Source organism: Halichoeres trimaculatus, unplaced genomic scaffold, assembly GCF_033239565.1.
Source record: "Halichoeres trimaculatus isolate MK-OKI-2021-1 unplaced genomic scaffold, fHalTri1.1 fHalTri1_scaffold_14, whole genome shotgun sequence".
NCBI lineage: Eukaryota > Metazoa > Chordata > Actinopteri > Labriformes > Labridae > Halichoeres > Halichoeres trimaculatus.
Window position 1 is genome coordinate 18,361,179 of NW_027437192.1, and position 20,021 is coordinate 18,381,199.

The 20,021-nt window shown below is 40.7% G+C and overlaps 3 protein-coding genes across 3 annotated transcripts; 2 read left to right on the plus strand and 1 right to left on the minus strand.

Annotated features, from left to right (window-relative positions):
- Positions 1-864: 864 nt before the first annotated feature.
- LOC141803399 (lens fiber membrane intrinsic protein-like) lies at positions 865-4,812 on the minus strand. Its single transcript, XM_074687394.1, has 5 exons — positions 4,705-4,812; positions 3,818-4,026; positions 1,299-1,448; positions 1,079-1,213; positions 865-971 (listed from the first exon to the last, which is right to left on the minus strand). Exons 2-5 carry the CDS (start codon positions 3,990-3,992, stop codon positions 910-912), a joined length of 522 nt encoding a protein of 173 aa, XP_074543495.1. The 5' UTR covers positions 3,993-4,026; positions 4,705-4,812; the 3' UTR covers positions 865-909.
- A 2,530-nt stretch (positions 4,813-7,342) lies between these two features.
- On the plus strand, positions 7,343-14,784 carry ubqln4 (ubiquilin 4). The gene is made up of 11 exons (XM_074687584.1): positions 7,343-7,572; positions 9,187-9,338; positions 9,539-9,687; positions 9,771-10,033; positions 10,393-10,551; positions 10,688-10,910; positions 11,028-11,167; positions 11,637-11,720; positions 12,330-12,445; positions 12,546-12,759; positions 13,304-14,784. The coding sequence occupies exons 1-11, from the start codon at positions 7,378-7,380 to the stop codon at positions 13,454-13,456; spliced, it is 1,848 nt and encodes a 615-aa protein (XP_074543685.1). The 5' UTR covers positions 7,343-7,377; the 3' UTR covers positions 13,457-14,784.
- Positions 14,785-16,469: 1,685 nt separating this feature from the next.
- Positions 16,470-19,473, plus strand: LOC141803120 (ras-related protein Rab-25-like). The gene is made up of 5 exons (XM_074687018.1): positions 16,470-16,606; positions 17,145-17,340; positions 17,430-17,623; positions 19,193-19,273; positions 19,346-19,473. The coding sequence occupies exons 1-5, from the start codon at positions 16,570-16,572 to the stop codon at positions 19,471-19,473; spliced, it is 636 nt and encodes a 211-aa protein (XP_074543119.1). The 5' UTR covers positions 16,470-16,569.
- Positions 19,474-20,021: the final 548 nt, after the last annotated feature.

The window sequence follows — 20,021 nt, forward strand, 5'->3', positions numbered from 1 at the left end:
CTCTGCTTGGTAGATGACTGGCAGGACATAGCTAACCAGGATTCACTAAAGTTACACATTACAGACATGTCTTGGAGCACCGGGCTGCCAGCTGGGCTGAATATAGACGGTTTCTAAACTACGAACAAACTGACAGAGTTTGCTTGTGGTCATCTTAACCTTCAGATATGTTGTAGCACTGGCTGCCAGTAGCGCTACATATAGCCGGCTGCTAAAACGTTTGCTTGTTGTCACGTTTCAAACTATAGCACAATGTAACGGTTGATAAACACCTTACCTTGTGGCATTGTATTTGGTAAAAAGTTGTCTTGAACAAAGAAAACTTGTTTCGATCTGATCAACATTCAATCCCAAAACAAACATACATCTTGTTAAAAGTCAAGTCATCTCGTCAGTGTGAGTTGGACTCCGCGCCAGAAGGTGGCGGGGCAGTCCAATTGAAACAGATCTTGACCTTTCCCCAATTTTTGGGATTATTTTACTTTTTGTCATTGATTTGTTATTTTCTTTGATAGGAAACATATGATAAAGTTTGATATGACCTTATTTCTAATAGTATGCAAGATTTGCATTAGGTGATGTTTAAACAGATGGACAGCAGTGGTAGGAGGATCCTTCTCTTCTAACAGTCAAGGACCAACCCTGATAGGTGGTGACAACAGTAAGACAATTTTACATTATCTAAAAAGAAGTTCAAACAACACCATCTGGGTGTGTGGATTTTATTAGCTTTATTGTGTTTCACTCTCTGCTATCAACATGCATATTCCTAAACAACTCATCTTGCAAGATCATGACCCTTAGGAAACATGTTAATCGAACAGTCAAAAAGACTCCAGGAGCAGCATCAACACACAAGTCTTCATTCGATCAGTCTGGACTGCCTTCTTTGAAACAAACTGACTCTGTCTAACGTGAGCTTGTTCCTCTCCTGCACTCACACATTCTGTAGGCACATATGTAGAAAATACCTGAAACAGACAGAGGATACATATATGCTCATATCGTGTGGAGAAAAACAGCATTCATAGATTTTCTTACAAAAGTTACAAACAGTGCAGTCATCTTTCCCTCTAACCTGCAAAGAAGGTCATGAGCATGGCCACCCAGCCCAGTATGTAAGACCAGGAGAAGCGCCAGTCACCGAAACGTCTCCCCAGGAAGTTGACAGTCACTCCAGTGTAAATTGCCATACCCAGAAGAACAAAGAAAGCTGAAAGGGGTGAAAGGGAAGTGCAGATCAGTTATGATTAAGCTAAGTGTAAACTGTGCGTCATATGAAAGGAAATGGGACTCACTGGAGACAAAAAACATGATTCCTGCAGCAAAGGAGCGGTTGAACCTTTCAAAGGAGGAGAAGTGGGAGAAGGACATGATGCCGGCGATGATGCCTGCAAAGCACGACATCCCGGAGAGGATCATGAAGGCCCTGGTGGCATTCCAGTAAGCTGGGAAAAAAGGATCAGGATTCGTCAGATAACTCCAGAAGCTTCTTAAAAAAAAACACACACACACACACACACACACACACACACACACACACACACACACACACACACACACATGACTTTTTTGTTTTCACTGGCATTTTCCTGTCAGCTCAGTTCGAGTTAAAGCTCCTGTGATGAGTTTTTAACTGGTGAAGAAACTTAATGAAATCCACACTAACGTCTCTGTATGGGTTACAAAAGAGCAAATGAGACCATCTGCGGTGGCACTGGCTATTTGTGTATTTTATTTTTACATCCTGAATCTGCTGTGGGGGTTAGGTGTCAGAGGAGACAATAAACGGCATGCAGAGGAAACAGCATTTTTTTAAACATTTCTGTCAGAAAACTCTACCTAAACCAGGCTCAGGCTCGGACCCTAACAAGCACAGGACAGGGTCTGCAAAGAGATGGGGTATCACTTTGTCCACAGGGGGGCATCAAAACCAACACTATCTGAAAGTTAATCACAGAAGCTTTGAGTAGGGCTTCTTTTTTGTTTTTCTAATTTAATGGATTTTTTTTTCTTCTGTTAGAAACAATGTTTCTCAAACTTAAAATTTTCTATGACCCCCTCTGAAACTCTATTCCACACTCTTGAAAATTGCCTTGCTCTTCCTGTGTAAAGATACATTATTCAGTACATCATTTTTTATTCAAAAGTAGAAAAACTGGGGGGAGCTGGTCTTGTTTATATCAGTGGTTCTCAAATGGGGGTACGTGGACCCCTGGGGGTACGCAAGATTAAAAGATGTACACCAACCAAGCAAAATTTCTTTATCACCATTTATTTAATCAATCCAATATAAGTTTAAGTTCACAAGTTTAATACTATAACCAATAGACACTCAGAGTACGGCGCTATGTTCTAGTTTTTTTCCATCCAAAACTGCTTTGTGCTTGTTAGGGGGTACTTGGCGGAATAAAAAAAACATGGGGTAAGTCGCTAAAAAAAAGTTTGAGAACCACTGGTTTAGATTATCCACCCATGTATATGTCCCAATTTTTAAAACTAAAATATACACTAAACGAAAAGAAGATTGGGGAGCACTAAATTAAAACAGCATTCAATTATTCTGTGGACTTTTTTTCAATTCAAAACAACCCATCTCTGAAATTTTAATTGTAGGTCCTTTCAAGATACACAGTAAAACAAAAAAAAAGTTGCGTAAACCCCAAATTTCAAGGCAACTGTCTGCACTGGGTTTTTGAGTTTTGAGGCCAACTAAAAATCTACAAAAAAAAAAAAAAAAAAAAACTAATAAGTTTTTGTTGAGATAACTTATTTCACTTAATTCACATCTAACATAGCTCAACGTTTTGACTTCTACATACCAATATTTTAAAAAAGTAAACATATGAACTTTTGCACCCACACCACCCATCAGTTTTACACAGTTTATACCCATCCCCACACAACTGACAAGCAGCGTCGTATGACTAGAGGAGGATGATTCAAAGCTGGCCTTGTGATTCAGAGACAATCACTCTATCACTGAACCAAGGCCACCCCACCAATTCATAATCTACGTGCTAATCAATTCATGATCAGGCGACCAATTGCAAAGCTGGAGTTTACTTTACTTTACGGTGCATTCATTTTATTCACAAAAACAGGGGAGATGGTGGCACATGTGGGAAATTGAAAATGTAGATGAGGACTCCTGTAGATTTGAGTTGAAGACCCTGTTTTTTGCTGAAACATGATCAAAGAGTTTAGTTATAGCTTCAAATATGTAATTTTGAGTTCTGCCAACTTAACTTGTGAAATGAGACCAACTTTACACAACAAACTTATTATAGGTAGTTCAGGTAAGTACTCCAAAGTAGTTTGAAACATAGCGGAAGGTTTTTTGTTTATAAAAAAAAGAAAGAAAAATCAGGCCAATAATCTTGAGTTTTCAGTTTACAGTGTAGCGCTTCACTTTGAGTATCAAAGCCTGATCCCCCAAGTCAAGCTGTCTGTATTTTATTTGTTTTATTGTGACTGCTTTTTTTTTTTTTTTTTACTTTTCTAATAACAAATATTAAGTTTTATATTTACCTTTTTACTACTCTGTATTCTAATGTTGGACTGTTCCTCCTCCACTTTACATTAATGAGGCTGAGATAAAATCACATCAGGATATCTCTTGAAATACTACCTTAGCCAATGCAGTAGCTGGAGTTTAGAAACACAAGACTTTACACACAGCCATGATAATATTTAAATAAAACTTCCACAGTACGTCAGTAAACACACCACACAACAACCCAAACACTAATCTGCATTTTTTCAGAGATTGTTTTCTTGTCTGCCCAGTGAAATGTCTCCCTCCTGAATGTCCTACCTATGCTTTCAGTCTGCATGTAGCACTTGTTGGACATGCAGTACCTCCACAGACCCTGGTGGGCGTAGTTGCCAGACAGACGGTACTGCATCCAGTAGTCGGTTGCAGTGGAGACCACCAACAGGATGTTACCGACGATGGCACAGAACAGGCCCCCTCCCATGAAGCTGTACATCTTGAGTTGATATAATGGAGCCACTGCAGAGCAACTGTGATGAGGAAAAATCACTCAAGTTAAGAGGAATACTACATATGGTGGAATCTCACATTTCAGTTTTTATGTGTAGAAAGTACACCCTTTGAGTGTGAAACTGAATTTCAATCTATTGAGTTTACAAACATGTTGTCCTAAGAGCTTCAGCTTTTTATGAAGATTCCTTGCTCAAACCTTACTGGTCCAATAAAATACACAAGTGTCCATTTGAAGCTGTATTTTCAAAGCACAAACAAATGATACCAGCTTATCATACAATGGCAAATGAGAGAATAACTACGAGTCCAGACTGAGCCCTTGAAGTAACTTTAAACAGGCTAATGTAAGGCTACTTAAACCCAGAGATCGAATGAAGAGACTAACAGACTGGATCCCTTAAAACCTTCCTATCACACATATTTACCTCTTTCTTGAAAACATCCCTATAGGTTGAACTGGTGCAAACAAAAACCACAGTAATAGCTCTATTATTGCACTTTGTTGTTGTCCTCCTTCCTAATCCTCATGTCACAGCAGAGTTAGTTCAGCAGTAGTCAGGTTTTATCTGATTCTGCCAGCCTCCATTCAATCACTGACATCATAAATGTATTGCTCCAGTATGAACACACACACCCACACACACACACACACACACACACACAGAAAAAAAACACCCTAAAATATGATCCCTTACCTTGTTTCTAGAAACGCACCCTCTCCTCTCCGAGGTAGTGACAGAAACAGGTGGAGGGGAAAGAGAGGGAGAGAGTTGTTGCTCACTTGGGGGAAAGAGAGAGAGCCACAGACAATACTACACCCACAAAAGTTTCCCCCTGTTTTTTTTCTGTCGATGGAAGCAAAATCCTTTGCAGCAATCAGTCTCCTGCACTTGAATGACGTGCTGCAGGGGCCACAGTGCATGTGACACCGTAGATTAGAGTATGTGTATGTGTGTGTGTGTGAGTGCATGTGTGTGTGCGTGGTTTGTTGGGTCTGGTACAGGGGTGTTGGCCCATGTTTCTTCTTTGGGGTTTTGTTTGTTTGTAAATGGTGTGCTCTAGAACAGGGGATATGCAAAGGTATGCAGGACTGTCTGTGTCAATGCGACATGCTGAAACACACATTTTTCTTTCAGTGCTGTCACACTGTGGCAGCGTGGAGGGACACATATAGAGGGAGCGCTCTATACACAGGCAGTGTCTCTCAAACTCTCCCACAAGATTGTCTCAAACTTATCTTCACATCTTAAGTTCTACCTTTCACTGTTTTTGGGCAATTAACGACACAACATATACCTTCTCTTCAACATTCACTCTTTTCAGAGGACAGCTTTATATTTTTATATTCACTAGAACAAAGATCAAAGTACAAATCTGGATATTGTGTTTTCTTTTAATGTCTAGAACATTTAAGAAAATCACAAAAGATTACAGTTGAATGTAAGCATCATTAGCTCAAAGAAGCAGATTCTTTTATCTGCAGGAAAATGAATAACAAGAAGCAGGTGCACTGTAGGCTGCAATTGCACTTAATTGGAAACGTGAGCACAATTAAGAAGTTTTTTGAAGAAGGACTGAAGCCTAACTACTTCAGTCAAGCTACCTGTCGTGGTTACACTGGGTAGCTTCCACTTGTGCATTTAAAGATTTCAAATATATATAGGATAGAAAGAAAAAAAACAGTAATTGTCATCCCTTTATCCCAAACTAAGAAACAGACTTACCTTTTTAATGAGGGTTAATGGGTTTGTTTCCTACCCCCCATACAGCATGACCTTCCTGAACCCCGATTCCCTTTTTACACTTTCCACTTTAACCATCGTCTCTTTCAATGAAGGGCTAAATTCTCAAAATTCATTTGCCTCATGGCATGTGGTGGCTTGGCCTATCACAGTGACAAATCTACTGTTTTGCTCCCCAGATCAGCAGAAATTGGGCTGTTAGTGTCAGCCAAAGTTATTACCGGCTAATCAGCAAGATGTATATTACCTGATTACACCTGACTAATTAGAAGTGGCAACAGTAATACTAGTGACAGCCTGGTCAGACATATCATGCAAATGAATGTCTAGAAAGGAGTCACAACACACCTAGTGTTCACCTCTGCCTGTTGACAGTGTAACAAAAACAATACTTTCACTTTGCATCCATGGACACAACATGGAAAATATTCTTAAAATGACCCAATTCTTGAATTTCCTTTCGTGTGTTGTACATTCTATTCTATTATTGGGAGAGCATAAAACTTTAGATGGTTGATCAGTCGCCAGCAGTCACACAAAACAGAATTACTTCAGTGTGTACTGGACTCTTTTGCTTTGTGACAGGGTCTCGTCGCTAGAGATGGGTACCGAATTAGGTACTTTTATCGGTACCGACCGAATTCTGTCAAAAGTACCGGGTACCAATTCAGATAAAACCAAAAGGTACCATGTTTAGGTACCTAAGTGCATCCTTGTGACTGTGAGGGAGTGGAAGAGTAGGTGATTTTCCATGCTGGACATGAACACAGTATTGCAAGGTTATAAATTGAAGAATAAATATGTTAAATCCAAGTATTTTTATATTCTATTATTAAACAAATTGATATTTTTTACCACACAAACACAAAAAAGTACCGAAAATTGGTACCGGGCATCGGTACTGGGTATCGTTTCAAATGTGAAAGGTACCCATCCCCACTCATCGCACCCAGGTGCCAAAATCTTCTGCTTCTCAAGTGTCCGCCTCAGACTGTAGCTCAGTGGTTTAGAATATATTAGATTTTATTGGCTCCCACAACAATTTGCTTCAAAACGCTCTAACAGAAAAAGATGGGTGACATCACGGATGCCACGCCCTTTTGTTGTACAGTCCATGCCTATAATAGATTGACATAAAACAAACAAACAGAATAAAACAGTTTTAACATTTTTTAAAACATATTGACAACATGCAGCAATGCTTTTTTTAATCAATGAATTAGTGTTCATATGGGGCTTCTGTAAAATTGAATCAGTTTGAAGTTTGAATATATGTTTTCTAAACAGCCCCAACTGATCTTTCATACAATATTCAACTTACAGTAACTTTTAATTCGCCCACTTGAGGTAAAATAATAATTATAAAAAGTGTGCCTGGCATAAACTATTTGGCTGTATAGTTCACTGTTTCAATTTAAGCTGTTGAACAACGAAGTTTGAAATTTCACCAAAGTTGCACCTTATCCATGAAACCTAAGATTCACCTGAATTTGGAACAGAGATTTCAGAGAATATCTCCAGACCCACCTTTGGATGGACAGGTAGATATGTGATGAACTACAGACCGTATAACATGTGAACCATGGGAACTCCTGAGAGCCATTCTGGAAGGAGGTTTGACCCCTTATGACCCGGAAGCTGACGCCATACCCGAGCTGTTCCATCGGCGGAGTAAAGATGGCTGACCAAGGCGCCGCGGATCCTGGAAATAACAACAATAATAAACCTGAGTCATCGGAGGGAACTATCATAAAGGTCACAGTGAAAACTCCTAAAGACAAAGAAGAAATCGCCATCGCAGAAGATGCCTCTGTCACTCAGGTTTGTTGATAATTCAGCTGGGAGCTGGCTGCTCTGCTGCTCTCACGTCATGCCCCTGCCCACAACTTCTGCTAGCAGGCTAGTTAGCCCTGTTAGCATGTGTCATGTCGCTTACCGGCTAACTTATTGTGTGTGGAATTGAAGGAATTGTACGTATTGGAAGTATTGCAGCCTTTGCCCTCGCATTTTCGTTGTTTTTGATCGTTATTGACTCCCCGTAGAAAGACAAAATCCCCTCAGTATATGGAATGGCTAACCGGTTAGCCAGCTAGCGGTTACAACTAGCTAGTTGGCTAACTCGGTTTCCTAGCTCAGCCAACGTTAGCTAAGTATGTAACCAAACAAGTGTCAGCTGACGGGTTGCTGTCTTACTAGGCCTTATTTTACTGCCACAGGCCAAAAAGGACACATAAACGTGAAAGTTGTCGTGAAAGGAGGTTACGACACTTTCATTTTCGCTAATCAGTCTTTATAAACTACCAAAGCTTGCTCTCCCTCTAGAACATTCTCACTGCTGCCACTGAGTCATTCAGCTTTCTAGGGAATACACAGTATTCTCAGAACTACTGTTGTCTTGGCGACGTGTTACAAAGACCCTATAGTGCAATCAGTGTAGCGGAAAAATGTATAGTTCCTAAACTGTGCTAGTCTTCATTATATGCTGTGTGGTCTTTAGGGTTATATCGGGATATTATCGTCTGGTTGTATATGTTTCATAGTCATGTATCATCTACAAAATTGAGTTAAACTTTACTCAGACTTTGAATTTGGCTTGTCATTTTAACCTTACGTAGTAAAGGGTTTACATTTATGATATTATACATCAATACGTAAACAGTGAGCAATCTTTAAGGTTACAGTTGTGTACTTAGTGAGTATTGTGGTAAAAGCTACTATAAGGGATTTTATTCTTTGTCTTTTTTTTTTTTCCATTTTGAGCTTCCACAATGTTATCAATGGGTTCAAAAAATACACAAAACAAACCTGTTATTTACATAATATCAGTGGAAGAAGATAAGTGGAAACTAGTAAACAAGTCAAAAACAAACCCCAGGGACATTTGTATGCAGGGAAGGAGAAGGACATTTAGAAAAGCACTGTGTACAAAAACTAATTCTCAAATACCTAGCAACGGGCAGAAGAGGCTCTCTGGACAACAACTGAACAGATTTGTTTGCGGACATTGCTCAGCAAGGTTATCTATCTAGGTTTCTGGTGGTTAAAGGGTTACAATTTGGCCCTATAATAAATACAAGTAGCTGATTGTAGCACTGTTAAAAGAACAGATTAATCTTTTTATGGTTAAAATGAAAGACCAAAAAGCATCTGACAGAGTTATAAGAAGATTTTCTGTGCTCATTTTATGTCAAGGAGTAACAGTGAATTGGCAGATTTGAAGGATTCAGACCACTGCTAATAGGATAAGTACCCAGGCCTTATGTAGAAATTGGAATTTAAGGCCTTAAGGTTGCGACATAACAGAAAGCTCTTCAAGCTGCACCACTAAAGTGTAACTATCTCATTCTTAATGTGAGCCACTTCCTTTTTCTTTTTCACTTCTTCCCTTATTACATTCTTATTTCCTCCTCATTTGTCTCATATCTCTTTTTTTAGTTCAAAGAAGAGATCTCAAGGCGGTTCAAAGCCAAACAGGACCAGTTGGTTCTGATTTTTGCAGGGAAGATCTTGAAGGATGGCGACAGCCTCAGCCAACACGGCATCAAGGACGGCCTGACAGTTCACTTAGTCATAAAGACAGCACACAAGTAAGGCTCATTTATTACACAAAGTACACTGTTTCATGAGTTGAATTTGTAGCCATCCTTTGACAAGGATTGATATACTTTGGAGAACTATTTTGATGCAGTTTTTAGTGCAGCTATGTTTTCTGAACATGTCTTGTCTGTACACACTGTAAGCTTATACCAGTACAAATGAACTCATACAACTACAACTACCCCCACAGGGCAGGAGATGGCAGTAGCACTTCAGCCTCCAGTTCAACCTCCACTCAAGCAGGCAATACCTCCACCTCTAGTCCGGGTACCAACCCTCCCTCCACAGCAGGCTCAACTGGCAGTGCCCCCCCTCCTGCACAGACACCAAACATACTGAGTAAGGTTCTTTTTAACATTGAAACATCATATATAAGTTTGTTACCCTAAAGAAGTCTTACGTAACCATCTGGCATTCCCCAGCTGGCTTTGGTGACCTGGCTGGCCTCGCTGGAATGGGCATGGGCTCGGCTAACTTCATGGAGCTGCAGCAACAGATGCAGAGGCAGCTCATGTCCAACCCGGAGATGCTCTCTCAAATCATGGAGAATCCGCTGGTACAGAACATGATGTCCAACCCAGACCTGATGAGGCAGATGATCATGGCCAACCCTCAGATGCAGCAGCTGATGGAACGCAACCCTGAGATCTCCCACATGCTCAACAACCCCGAGCTCATGAGACAGGTGAAGGACACTGACAGAGACTGTGTGGGCTGACTGGACTCCAGTACAAATCAATCTGAAATAAAACAGTTCATGACTAAAGCCTTCACTCTCATTGATGTGTGCTTTGTAAAGGTGTTGAACTGAGGCCAAAAATTATTATTCACATTATCTTGTTAAAATTCAAACCAAAATTGCAAAAACTGCATTAACCTGTATAGCATAAATTGCAATCATTTTAAGATTATGATATAGTTGAGCACCAATCAAGCAGGAAAACCATCACTGGCAGATGAGAACTGATTTGTATTGTAGAGTTCTCAGGGTTAGAATAAACTTTCGCTGACTTGGCTGCACTTCCCTTTTATCTTTCCCCTCAGACCATGGAGTTGGCCAGAAACCCGGCCATGATGCAGGAAATGATGCGGAACCAGGACAGAGCCCTAAGCAACTTGGAGAGCATCCCAGGAGGTTACAATGCTTTGCGGAGGATGTACACAGACATCCAGGAACCCATGTTCAGCGCTGCCAGGGAACAGGTAATCTGATTTGTTGTCCTTTTGTGAATACAAACATCCAGTTACCTTTGTCATAGTTTTCTTCACCAGTAATACATGATAACTTTATTTAGATATTTTCTTTGTTTACAAATGTGCTCAATTCCTCTCTCTTTAGTTCGGTAGCAACCCATTCTCAGCTCTAGGTGGGAACTCTGAGTCTGGTGCTCAGCCGTCGCGAACAGAGAACCGTGAGCCTCTGCCTAATCCATGGGGGCCACCAAATTCTTCTAACCCTTCTGAGAGTGGAGGGGGCACCACAGGGAGCACAAGCACCACTGGGGGCACCAACCCCAGTGTGTCTAACCCTCTTGGTATCAACCCTGGCAGTTTGGGTAATGGTAAGAAAGAGAGATTATTACTATCAGTACACCTGCTTTCTTAGTCATATATTTGTCCTCTGTACGTGTCCATAAATGTATAAAAATAATTTTTACCTGTGTTTTTTTTTTTTTTAGGGATGTTCAACAGCCCGGGCATGCAGAGTCTACTGCAGCAGATTTCAGAAAACCCTCAGCTGATGCAGAACATGCTGTCTGCTCCCTACATGCGCAGTATGATGCAGTCACTGGCTCAAAACCCAGAGTTGGCCTCACAGGTATGAAAAATGACTCAGTGAGTACACTTAAGGGGAAGAAAATGCCAATTTAAAGAGTTTCATTACACTGCAAGTTCAAGTTATATAGACTTAAATAATCAAAAACTGTCTTTGTTGCTGAGATGCGTCCCTTTGATTCAGTTGGCTGAGTACTCAAATAATACTGCAGCCTTTCATTCATTGTAAACAGAACGATATAGTCAGGTAACTAATGAGGCTAGCTATTTGGTACATACTGAACCAGGTGGTTTGTCTGTTAAGCTCTTTCACATTTGCAGCAAATAGCTAAGTACACAACAGGAGTCAGACTTATTAGTTTCCAATGACCTGATTGACTTCAAATAAACAGAAAACCTTTTGCAGTAGACTGCTTCAAAATCACAGACATAAAAGAAAACCATTTTCCCAAGATATTTCTCAGCCAGATTTAGACCAACTTTGACTGTTCCTATTTGTCTGTCTTCTCCAGGTTTTGATGAATAACCCCTTGTTTGCTGGGAACCCACAGCTGCAGGATCAGTTCAGAGCTCAGTTACCCATCTTTTTGCAGCAGGTACCAAACACAGTCCAGTCCCACGATTCAGTTCTGATTTCTGGAACTGTGTATTTCTGAGTTACATTAACACACAGGAACAACCTCTGTGGAAAAACCAAGAGCAGTACTGATTAGCCAATAGGGGGCAATCTACTCCAGTAAACCTTGACCCTGGTATTGTGAAACCGAACTGATTCTTATCAGCACGTGCTGAACATTTTCTTGTCCCTAAGGAAATTCATCTCTGCCATACATTTGTGTATGTTATTTCATGTTTGTTTAAATGCTTCACTTTTTATTTTATTTTGTTCTGATATTTTTTTGGAAATTTGTTTTGAAGGCCCTTTTTATGAAAGTTTATTGTTGAAACCTGTAAAAAAAGGTAGATGCCTAGTTTTAAAATTAATTGTTGATGACACAAGTTGTTGCATTTTACATTAAATAATTAACTTCAATCAAATACTTTTTTTTTTTTGCTTGGAATTATATCAAAACAAGTTGTATTTTTTTTCACTGTTAGAAGAACAAACTTTTCAGGGGATACTGATCTTTTTTTTTCTTACAGAGTAATTTTTTAAGTTAAGATACAAAAATCTTTTGATTAATTGATTCTCTGATTGGATGCAGATGCAAAACCCAGAGGCCCTGTCAGTGATGACCAACCCCCGGGCCATGCAGGCTCTAATGCAGATCCAACAGGGTCTCCAGACGCTGCAGACAGAAGCACCGGGTCTCATGCCCAGGTTTGTTTTCATAAATATACAGATGGATTATGGAATTTAATGTCACAAATGAAGAACAACCACTGTTTCTATAACTGTCGTCTCTTTTTTGTTGTTTTAGTTTGATGACAGGCGGACTTCCTGGCATGCCGACTGGTGGAGTTCCAGGTATGCCTACTGGTGGAGTTCCAGGTATGCCTACTGGTGGAGCTCCTGGTATGCCCGCAGAGAACCCAGCTTCCTCACCCAGCAGTGCAGGAACAAACACCGCCCAGCAGCAGCTGATGCAACAGATGCTCCAGATGTTTGCCGGAGCTGATGGTGGACGTGGAACGGTACACACATATACACATACACTAAGAATTCATGGCTCATAACCAGAGGATGCAAATAATGAAGTACAAGTACTCTGTTACTGTAGATTTTTCAGGTACCTTGTGCTTTTAGAAGTATTTATTTCTCTGATGGTTTTTTTACTTTTTCTCAGTTACATTTCAACATAAATATTGGTACTTTCTACTCCTTATTTTCCCAAAAAAAGATCATTAATATGTATGTATAGCCTAAGCCTAGGCTTAGGCTATACATACATGCATGCTAAAGTAGATTCCATATAAAGTATCCTGTGTTTAGAGGTGTAATAGAAATATTTTTCACTTTCAGAAGTACTTTTGAATACCTTTTTAGAGTCTGTACTTTTTACCTTTTTCCTGAGTAGATATTTGAATCAGTTCTTTTTACCTTCACTCATGTCTTTTTTTTTTACATAGGTATTTTACTTCTACTCAAGTATAAGGAATGTGGGTACTTTTGCCATCTTTGCTCACAACCTAAATGTTTGATTATTTTCTTATGCTCCCTTTATTTTACCTCATGCAGACCCAGACCCCTGAGGTAAGGTTCCAGTCCCAGCTGGACCAGCTGAGCGCCATGGGATTCATCAACCGCGAGGCCAACCTGCAGGCCCTCATTGCTACTGGAGGAGACATCAATGCCGCTATCGAGAGACTGCTGGGCTCACAGCCCTCGTAAAGACATACAGTACATCTGACACACAGACACGTGCATACATAACCTGACTCATCAACACACCCAGCATCTACAGAGAACCAAGAGAATTAAAAGCGTAATGTCCCAAACCTTGCAGAAGAAACTTGGACAGAATCTCATTCTACATCTGTTTTCAGATCATTCCCCTGTCCCCAAACTTCGCTTTGTGTGCATCATCCAACCAGATCTCTGTCTCAGAGTGCTGCTGTAGAGCCGGACTGAACCACTCTCACCTCGAGGGGTGTTCTGGTGCAGAGAAAGAAGCGAAAACCCCTCCTGTAAAGGGATTCCCAACCATTCTTCATTTGTTTTTCTTTTTTTACATTAAACTGGAGTCTAGTGTTGCAGAAAGACATTTACATAATACAGATCTAATCCATGCAATGTGATTGGCTGTCGTCTCAATTTCTTACATGACAGTTTGTTAGCATTGAACTAGCAGGTCAGTAAGTAAGAGTTTTATGGTGTACACACAGTAATCCTGAAAACAAGCAGGAAGATTACGCCCAGATGGATAGTCAGTCTCATTCCTCTTTTTTTCACCATTTTCAACATTGGACAGAAGTAGCTGGTTTTGCCCAACATCTTTCACTATTTATTGCAGGAGTTTAAGAAAAAGACTCCCTTAACTTTACTCTGAACTTATAATTTGTCATTCCAAACAAAAGTGCCCACTTACAGGTGCACAGTGTCTTTTCCTCCTGAGGCACCACTGCTGTGCCTTGTGTCCTTCCCTGCCCTGTCAGAGCATCGTCTGAAAATTACAACCCCCAACTCAGTCTGTTAATTAGAGACCATGATCAGTTGTTCACAGATTCATCCAGAACTGTCACCGTCGTCAAATATCACATCCCAACAGCTCTGAAACAAAGGAGGCTGTTATAATGATCATGAATGACACAAACAAGCTTTCCTTTCATTTTAATCTGATTCTTCTTTTTATTCTGTTCTTCTTGTTTTGAGGTGCAGTTAGTACCTAGAGATAACTATGATTTGTCTCGCATAAAATTAACGTGGAAATCAAGCGAGTAAAGAAGTAAAAACATAATGGAAAGACTTTACAAACGATTGTGGTGTGGTGCCACCATAAGTTTCTCAAAATCAAGTTTTAGGTTGTCTTATTATTATTATTATTATTTTTTCTTTTGAAAATCTCAGCATTGTAGTTGTGGTAACCTTGGCAACTGCTTCTATAGCTTTGCTTTGTCTGTTGACCTCAGCTGAAAGAAAAATCCATCTCCCAGTTGAACATGTTGGAACTAACTTTTAACAGTACTGTACTAAATAAAAAATAAAACATGGTCAAAAACGGTCGCCCTTCTGTGTCAGTTGATTGATGGGTTGTCAAAATGTAGATGGGTCAGTGGAAATCACATCTTTTTTATTTTTAATTCATCGAAATATTTTGCCCTAATTTAAACAAAACAAGCTGACTTTTTTTTAAAATTAAAAGTACAGTAAGGAGTTTTCTGCTGCTTATGAAACAGACTCTATTTAATCAGATCTGTCCATTATACACAAACCAAATCATTAGTTAGGAGATTTTTACTTGTTGAAAAAACAGGCATTTAAATGCTCTCTTGAGAGTCAAAATGCTCACTATTATGCCCTCTCGGCAGCTAAAACATATGCTAATGTGCCCTCTTGGTTTCCAAAACCCATAATAAAGTGCCCGTTGGCCAAACACACTAAACTGCTCCCTTGGCTGATTAAGACATGATCAACTGCCCTCCTAGGTGGCAAAAAAATAAATCAAATATTTTTTTTTAATAACAGGTGCTGTGTCTCAATATCTGTCACAGCTGTATCAGTTGACTCTAATCCAACACTGCTGCCTGGCTATTACTGGAAATGATGGTCACAGGTAGTCTTCTGTTGTTTATTAATTGCCACCTTCACCCATTGTTTGATGTGTTCCTGCCCCATCTGCGACGTAGCCAAGACTATGGCCAATGAAAGTGGTGTCCACCATTTTGCACGACGCACAACTTTTTGACTATTCTGAGTCCACTAGATGAGAAATCAAAACTTTGTTTTTCCACTCTGTAGCTGTGAGTGCACTAATTCATTTAAAACTGTCAGGGTAAGTACAGGAGTAAGACATTTAAGACCAAGGCCAAGTTCATAGGTAAGTATCCAAAATGGTTTGGTTACAACAACATACAACTAAAATAAAATAACTACATAAGTATTAAATTTATTTCCAGGAGAAAGCTTTTAAAAACTTGTGTTTTGGGTTCTTTTATGGGAAGCCCTTTTGGTATTAACTCTACACAAGTAAAATAACTCAAACTGTTACCTCTGAATGCTGAGACCATTATTTATAAACTGTAAACTCTCTTATCCAAAAAACTGTGGCATTTATGCATGTAACAATAAAATGAAATATTTCTTTCTATTTTGAAACACATGGGATTACAAACACGCCAAACACAGTTAAGTCATACAATAGAATAATAAAGAAGACAAAAAGCTCAACAACAGGTGATTGAACCAGTAATCAACTCAACTGGCTTAATTACTTCAAACAAAAATCATAATGAGGCAGTCTGTTAGTCCTGTAGTATGGTAACTTTGTTGCATCCACTTAAGTGCCCGAGGGTTTTCATCCCTGTAGGTGTGAAACAGGCAGCAAAATGGCGCACGCACATCCACCTGTTAGCTCACGTTTTATTGTTATTCAAATGAGACGAGTCACTGAGCTAAAAGCGGGAGCAGCGTAGGAGAGGGGTGGAGTCGGTCCTGTTAGTGGTTCTACCTGTTCCACCTGCTCTCCTCCCCCTCTGGACCTCCCCTGGGTGTCAGCTGATGAGGGATCGGCTGGCCACAGTGCTCCTGCCCTGTCTGCCTGACTGACTGCCTGACTGACTGTCCTCAAGCAGGAGTCACCTGTGTCCACAGATAAAGGAGGAAGCGGGTTGGTGCAGCCTAACCTGTTCTCCTTTTCTTCTTTTTCAACTTTTTACTCAATCTCTTTGAACAGGGGAGAGAGTAAGGAAGAGAAGCTGTGTTTTTCTCCTTTTTTTCTGCTTGTCTTTGCTTAATGTGGCTTCAGGATATTTGCTAATCAGGAAAGATTCACCACTGAATGCAGCATGTCGTCGGACGAGTCTTATAATTATGTCTATAAAGGTGAGTCCTGTTGACTTTAGCTGGGATTGTTTGGAAGGGGTTAAGACAGATAGGATAGGTAAATAATGCTGGAAGAGCTAACTGTAGTTGTGATTACCTGCCTTGATTTCAAAGGGAGGAAATACAGAAGGAAGTGATACCAATCAGTCTGTTTAGCTGTAAAACATCTGACCTTTGACCTGTCAGACACAAGCTCTTTCATTTCTGCCCCACTTACACCAGCCTGTGGTTCGGTTTCAATTTTCTCATTAACCTTTGATTTACCATTCCATTCATTCTTAAAGGAAGTCAACCACAGTGTAGATCTGTCACGTTTGCATGATGTCATGATGTGTATTGTCTCATGAGGGTGACACAAAGTCTGCACGTGCCAGACGAGATAAAAGATATTCATTCCTTTTCAGAAAAACACAGTTTTAACCTGCTGACACTCTTTTCTATTTGCTGTTTGCTTGAGTAGTGATTTTAAGCCCAGGTGTGGTGGTGGTGTTATAGTTCTCATGCTGTGTTCTCAGTTCTCCTGTCTGTGCCTGTTCAGTGGTTTTGATAGGGGAGTCCGGAGTAGGAAAGAGCAACCTTCTGTCTCGCTTCACTAAGAATGAGTTCAATCATGACAGCCGCACCACCATCGGTGTCGAGTTCAGCACGAGGACTGTTCAGATGAACAACTTCACCATTAAAGCCCAAATCTGGGACACGGCTGGGCTGGAGCGCTACAGGGCCATCACCTCAGCGTGAGTACACACATGCATGTCGTACGCTCTCCATGCTTGTCAAACACACCCTGTTTTAATCCTGCCTGTGCTGCCTCTGTTGGATTCAGGTATTACAGGGGAGCAGTAGGTGCACTGTTGGTCTATGATATCAGCAAACACCTGACCTATGAGAGCGCAGAGCGATGGTTGAAAGAGCTACTTGAACATGGGGATCCTCATATTGTCGTCATGCTGGTGGGGAATAAGAAAGACCTGGAGACCCTCAGAACTGTGCCAACAGAGGAAGCCAGGGACTTTGCAGGTTGGGCAATTTAAAAAAGAAAATCACACAAGGGCGTGTGGTGTTACTAAATATAAGAATTGCTATGATTCATTTAAAGGCAGAGCGCCAAAGATAATAACAGCTGTGCAGTACAACAAACTTGAGTGTGATTGCTTTTAGAAGTATGTGCTGCATTTGATTGTAAGACCTTGACAGCAACTGAAGTCACATTTTTTACACACAGTTAAGAGTTAAAAAGTCGGGTCTGCAGGATTTTTGTTGTTGTTAGTAAACACAATATTCAAACTGGGCTCAGTGCCAGCTGCAGCGCACACCCACAGCCTCTGACCGTGACTATAGCCGCGTTTCCACCAAGCAGTCCGGGTCGGTTCGTCTCGGTACGGTGCGCTTTTAGCGGCGTTTCCACAGACTCATCCTGGGACGGATCCCTTAAAGAGCCGAGACGAGCCGTCCCACTTTTTTGGGACCCTTTCGTATGGGTGCCAGACTGAACCGATCCGCTCCCGGGAGGTGGAGCAACACACTGCAGACTGTTGATTGGCCAAAAGAATCGTCACTTACCCCGATAGCGGCTGCATTTCTCCTTGCGGCTCACAGACTTCTCTGAAACAAAGCTTGATTGTTCTTTGTAACAGAGAGTTACATGAAAATCACAGAGAGGACGAAATGCTGCATGTCTTCCATCCGTGCTCTTTGTTTACTGTGTCGCGTTTTCTTCTTTGTTGGATTTAATTGCGGGGTAAGCTGCTACGGCGTCGCGCTATTGTTTACCAGCTGTGGCTTCCGGCATGCGGCTTACACGCCGCCCACCATGAGAGGGCACAGTTTGCTGTGGAAACGCAAACGGAATGAGACTTAACTGTCCCAAACCGTACTGAACCGACCCGTACTGCTTGGTGGAAACGCAGCTTATGTGAACACACTCACTAGCCCACCTGTAGCATCGCGTTTCTTCATGGGAGAGACTTGTGACTTGGCATGTTAGCACAAGCTAATCACTGGGTTATTTGACACATACCTGGTTAGCAGAAAGCTAACTTGCATCACTCTTCGTCCCGAGCTGCTCTCCAAGTGCCAGACAGCGAGTGAAAGTAGAGCCAACCTCCACCCTTGTTTAGGAATAAGCTTGATCTGTCAGGTGTTTCGTTTCACTTTGGTTGTCTTTTTCTTCCTCTGAGGTACGTCCACTATTGTAGCCACTCAGGATAGCTTCTTCTACTCACAATTATCGACAGCCGAATTCACTTGCAAACTGGAAGCAGAAGGTTTACTCTCCTCCAAGAAACGTACCGAAACAACCAAAACGTTAACATACAGGCAGAGAAGGGGGTTGAGGCAGACACATATACTGACACATATGTATAGAGGCATGCAGAGGATGTTGAGCAGGACTATTCCTATATAAGTTGACATTTTTAGGAAAATCCTGCAGGCTCTAACTTTAAGTGCTTTATGCTATATATATCATAAAGTGTACAGATAACTTACTTTGTTATTGATGCTGATTATTACATCCCCAGGTTATTAGACAACATTCCTGCACCTACTTCACTGTGAGTTTGTTGTTTGTCTTTTATTCAAACCCAGAGAAGAAGGGTCTCATGTTTATTGAGACATCAGCGTTGGATTCCACCAATGTTGAAGCTGCGTTCAATGAAATCCTCACAGGTATGTATACACACGTCTTCACTTTGACTCTGCTCTTTGACTTGCCTGCTCATGTCTCCTCTTTTTGTTCAGCCATCCACAAGAAAGTGGCTAGCAGAGAGGTGACCCGCGGCTCCATCTCTGCGGTAACTCTGTCCAGCCCCATTGGACCTATCGGAGAAGCACAGGAGGAGAGGCGTGGCTGCTGTAAGAGCTCCTAACATCAGATCTGTGCAAAATAAAAAAACACACTTGACTGTTGTTCGGGCCTCGGCATGACGTCATTCACGCTGAGACTGAAGAGCAAGGTGCCTGTTGACTTTAAAGCAGTTGAATGTACAAAGCTCTTTAGATGTAAAAGATGTACAGTATGTAACTGAAAAACAAAAGGTATAATATTAATTGAAATGTTAATATTTTATGTTTTCATATTGCTAACGGGCATTTTTATTCATGACTAATGTGCATTTATTCTCATCTTTTTTCTCCATATTTTTAAAAGAAATTGTAAAATTGTATTATTTTTATAAAGTAAAACTCTGGGATTATCTTGGAATAAGTTATTTATACCATTTCGACTGCAAGTTTTCATTTCATTAAAACATGAATCTAATCTTCATTTCTCATGTGTAACCTTTAACTCGATAAAGGAAAGGAAAGGAAAGATGGCCGATATGACATCAAGAAGTAGATCACCAGGGGTCCAGGAAATTCTAAAAAGTAAAATTATTGATTTATTGAAATTCTCTGTGATCACTCAAAGTCTTAA

Coding starts and splice junctions, on each gene's coding strand:
- LOC141803399 (XM_074687394.1), bottom strand. CDS start 3,992: ATGTACAGCTTCATGGGAGGGGGCCTGTTCTGTGCCATCGTCGGTAAC. Junction 1,449..3,817: donor CATGCAGACTGAAAGCATAG/GTAGGACATTCA, acceptor CTTTTTTCCCAG/CTTACTGGAATGCCACCAGG. Junction 1,214..1,298: donor AATCATGTTTTTTGTCTCCA/GTGAGTCCCATT, acceptor CACCCCTTTCAG/CTTTCTTTGTTCTTCTGGGT.
- ubqln4 (XM_074687584.1), top strand. CDS start 7,378: ATGACCCGGAAGCTGACGCCATACCCGAGCTGTTCCATCGGCGGAGTA. Junction 7,573..9,186: donor AAGATGCCTCTGTCACTCAG/GTTTGTTGATAA, acceptor CTCTTTTTTTAG/TTCAAAGAAGAGATCTCAAG. Junction 11,168..11,636: donor ACCCAGAGTTGGCCTCACAG/GTATGAAAAATG, acceptor TGTCTTCTCCAG/GTTTTGATGAATAACCCCTT.
- LOC141803120 (XM_074687018.1), top strand. CDS start 16,570: ATGTCGTCGGACGAGTCTTATAATTATGTCTATAAAG. Junction 16,607..17,144: donor TTATAATTATGTCTATAAAG/GTGAGTCCTGTT, acceptor GTGCCTGTTCAG/TGGTTTTGATAGGGGAGTCC. Junction 19,274..19,345: donor GTTCAATGAAATCCTCACAG/GTATGTATACAC, acceptor CTTTTTGTTCAG/CCATCCACAAGAAAGTGGCT.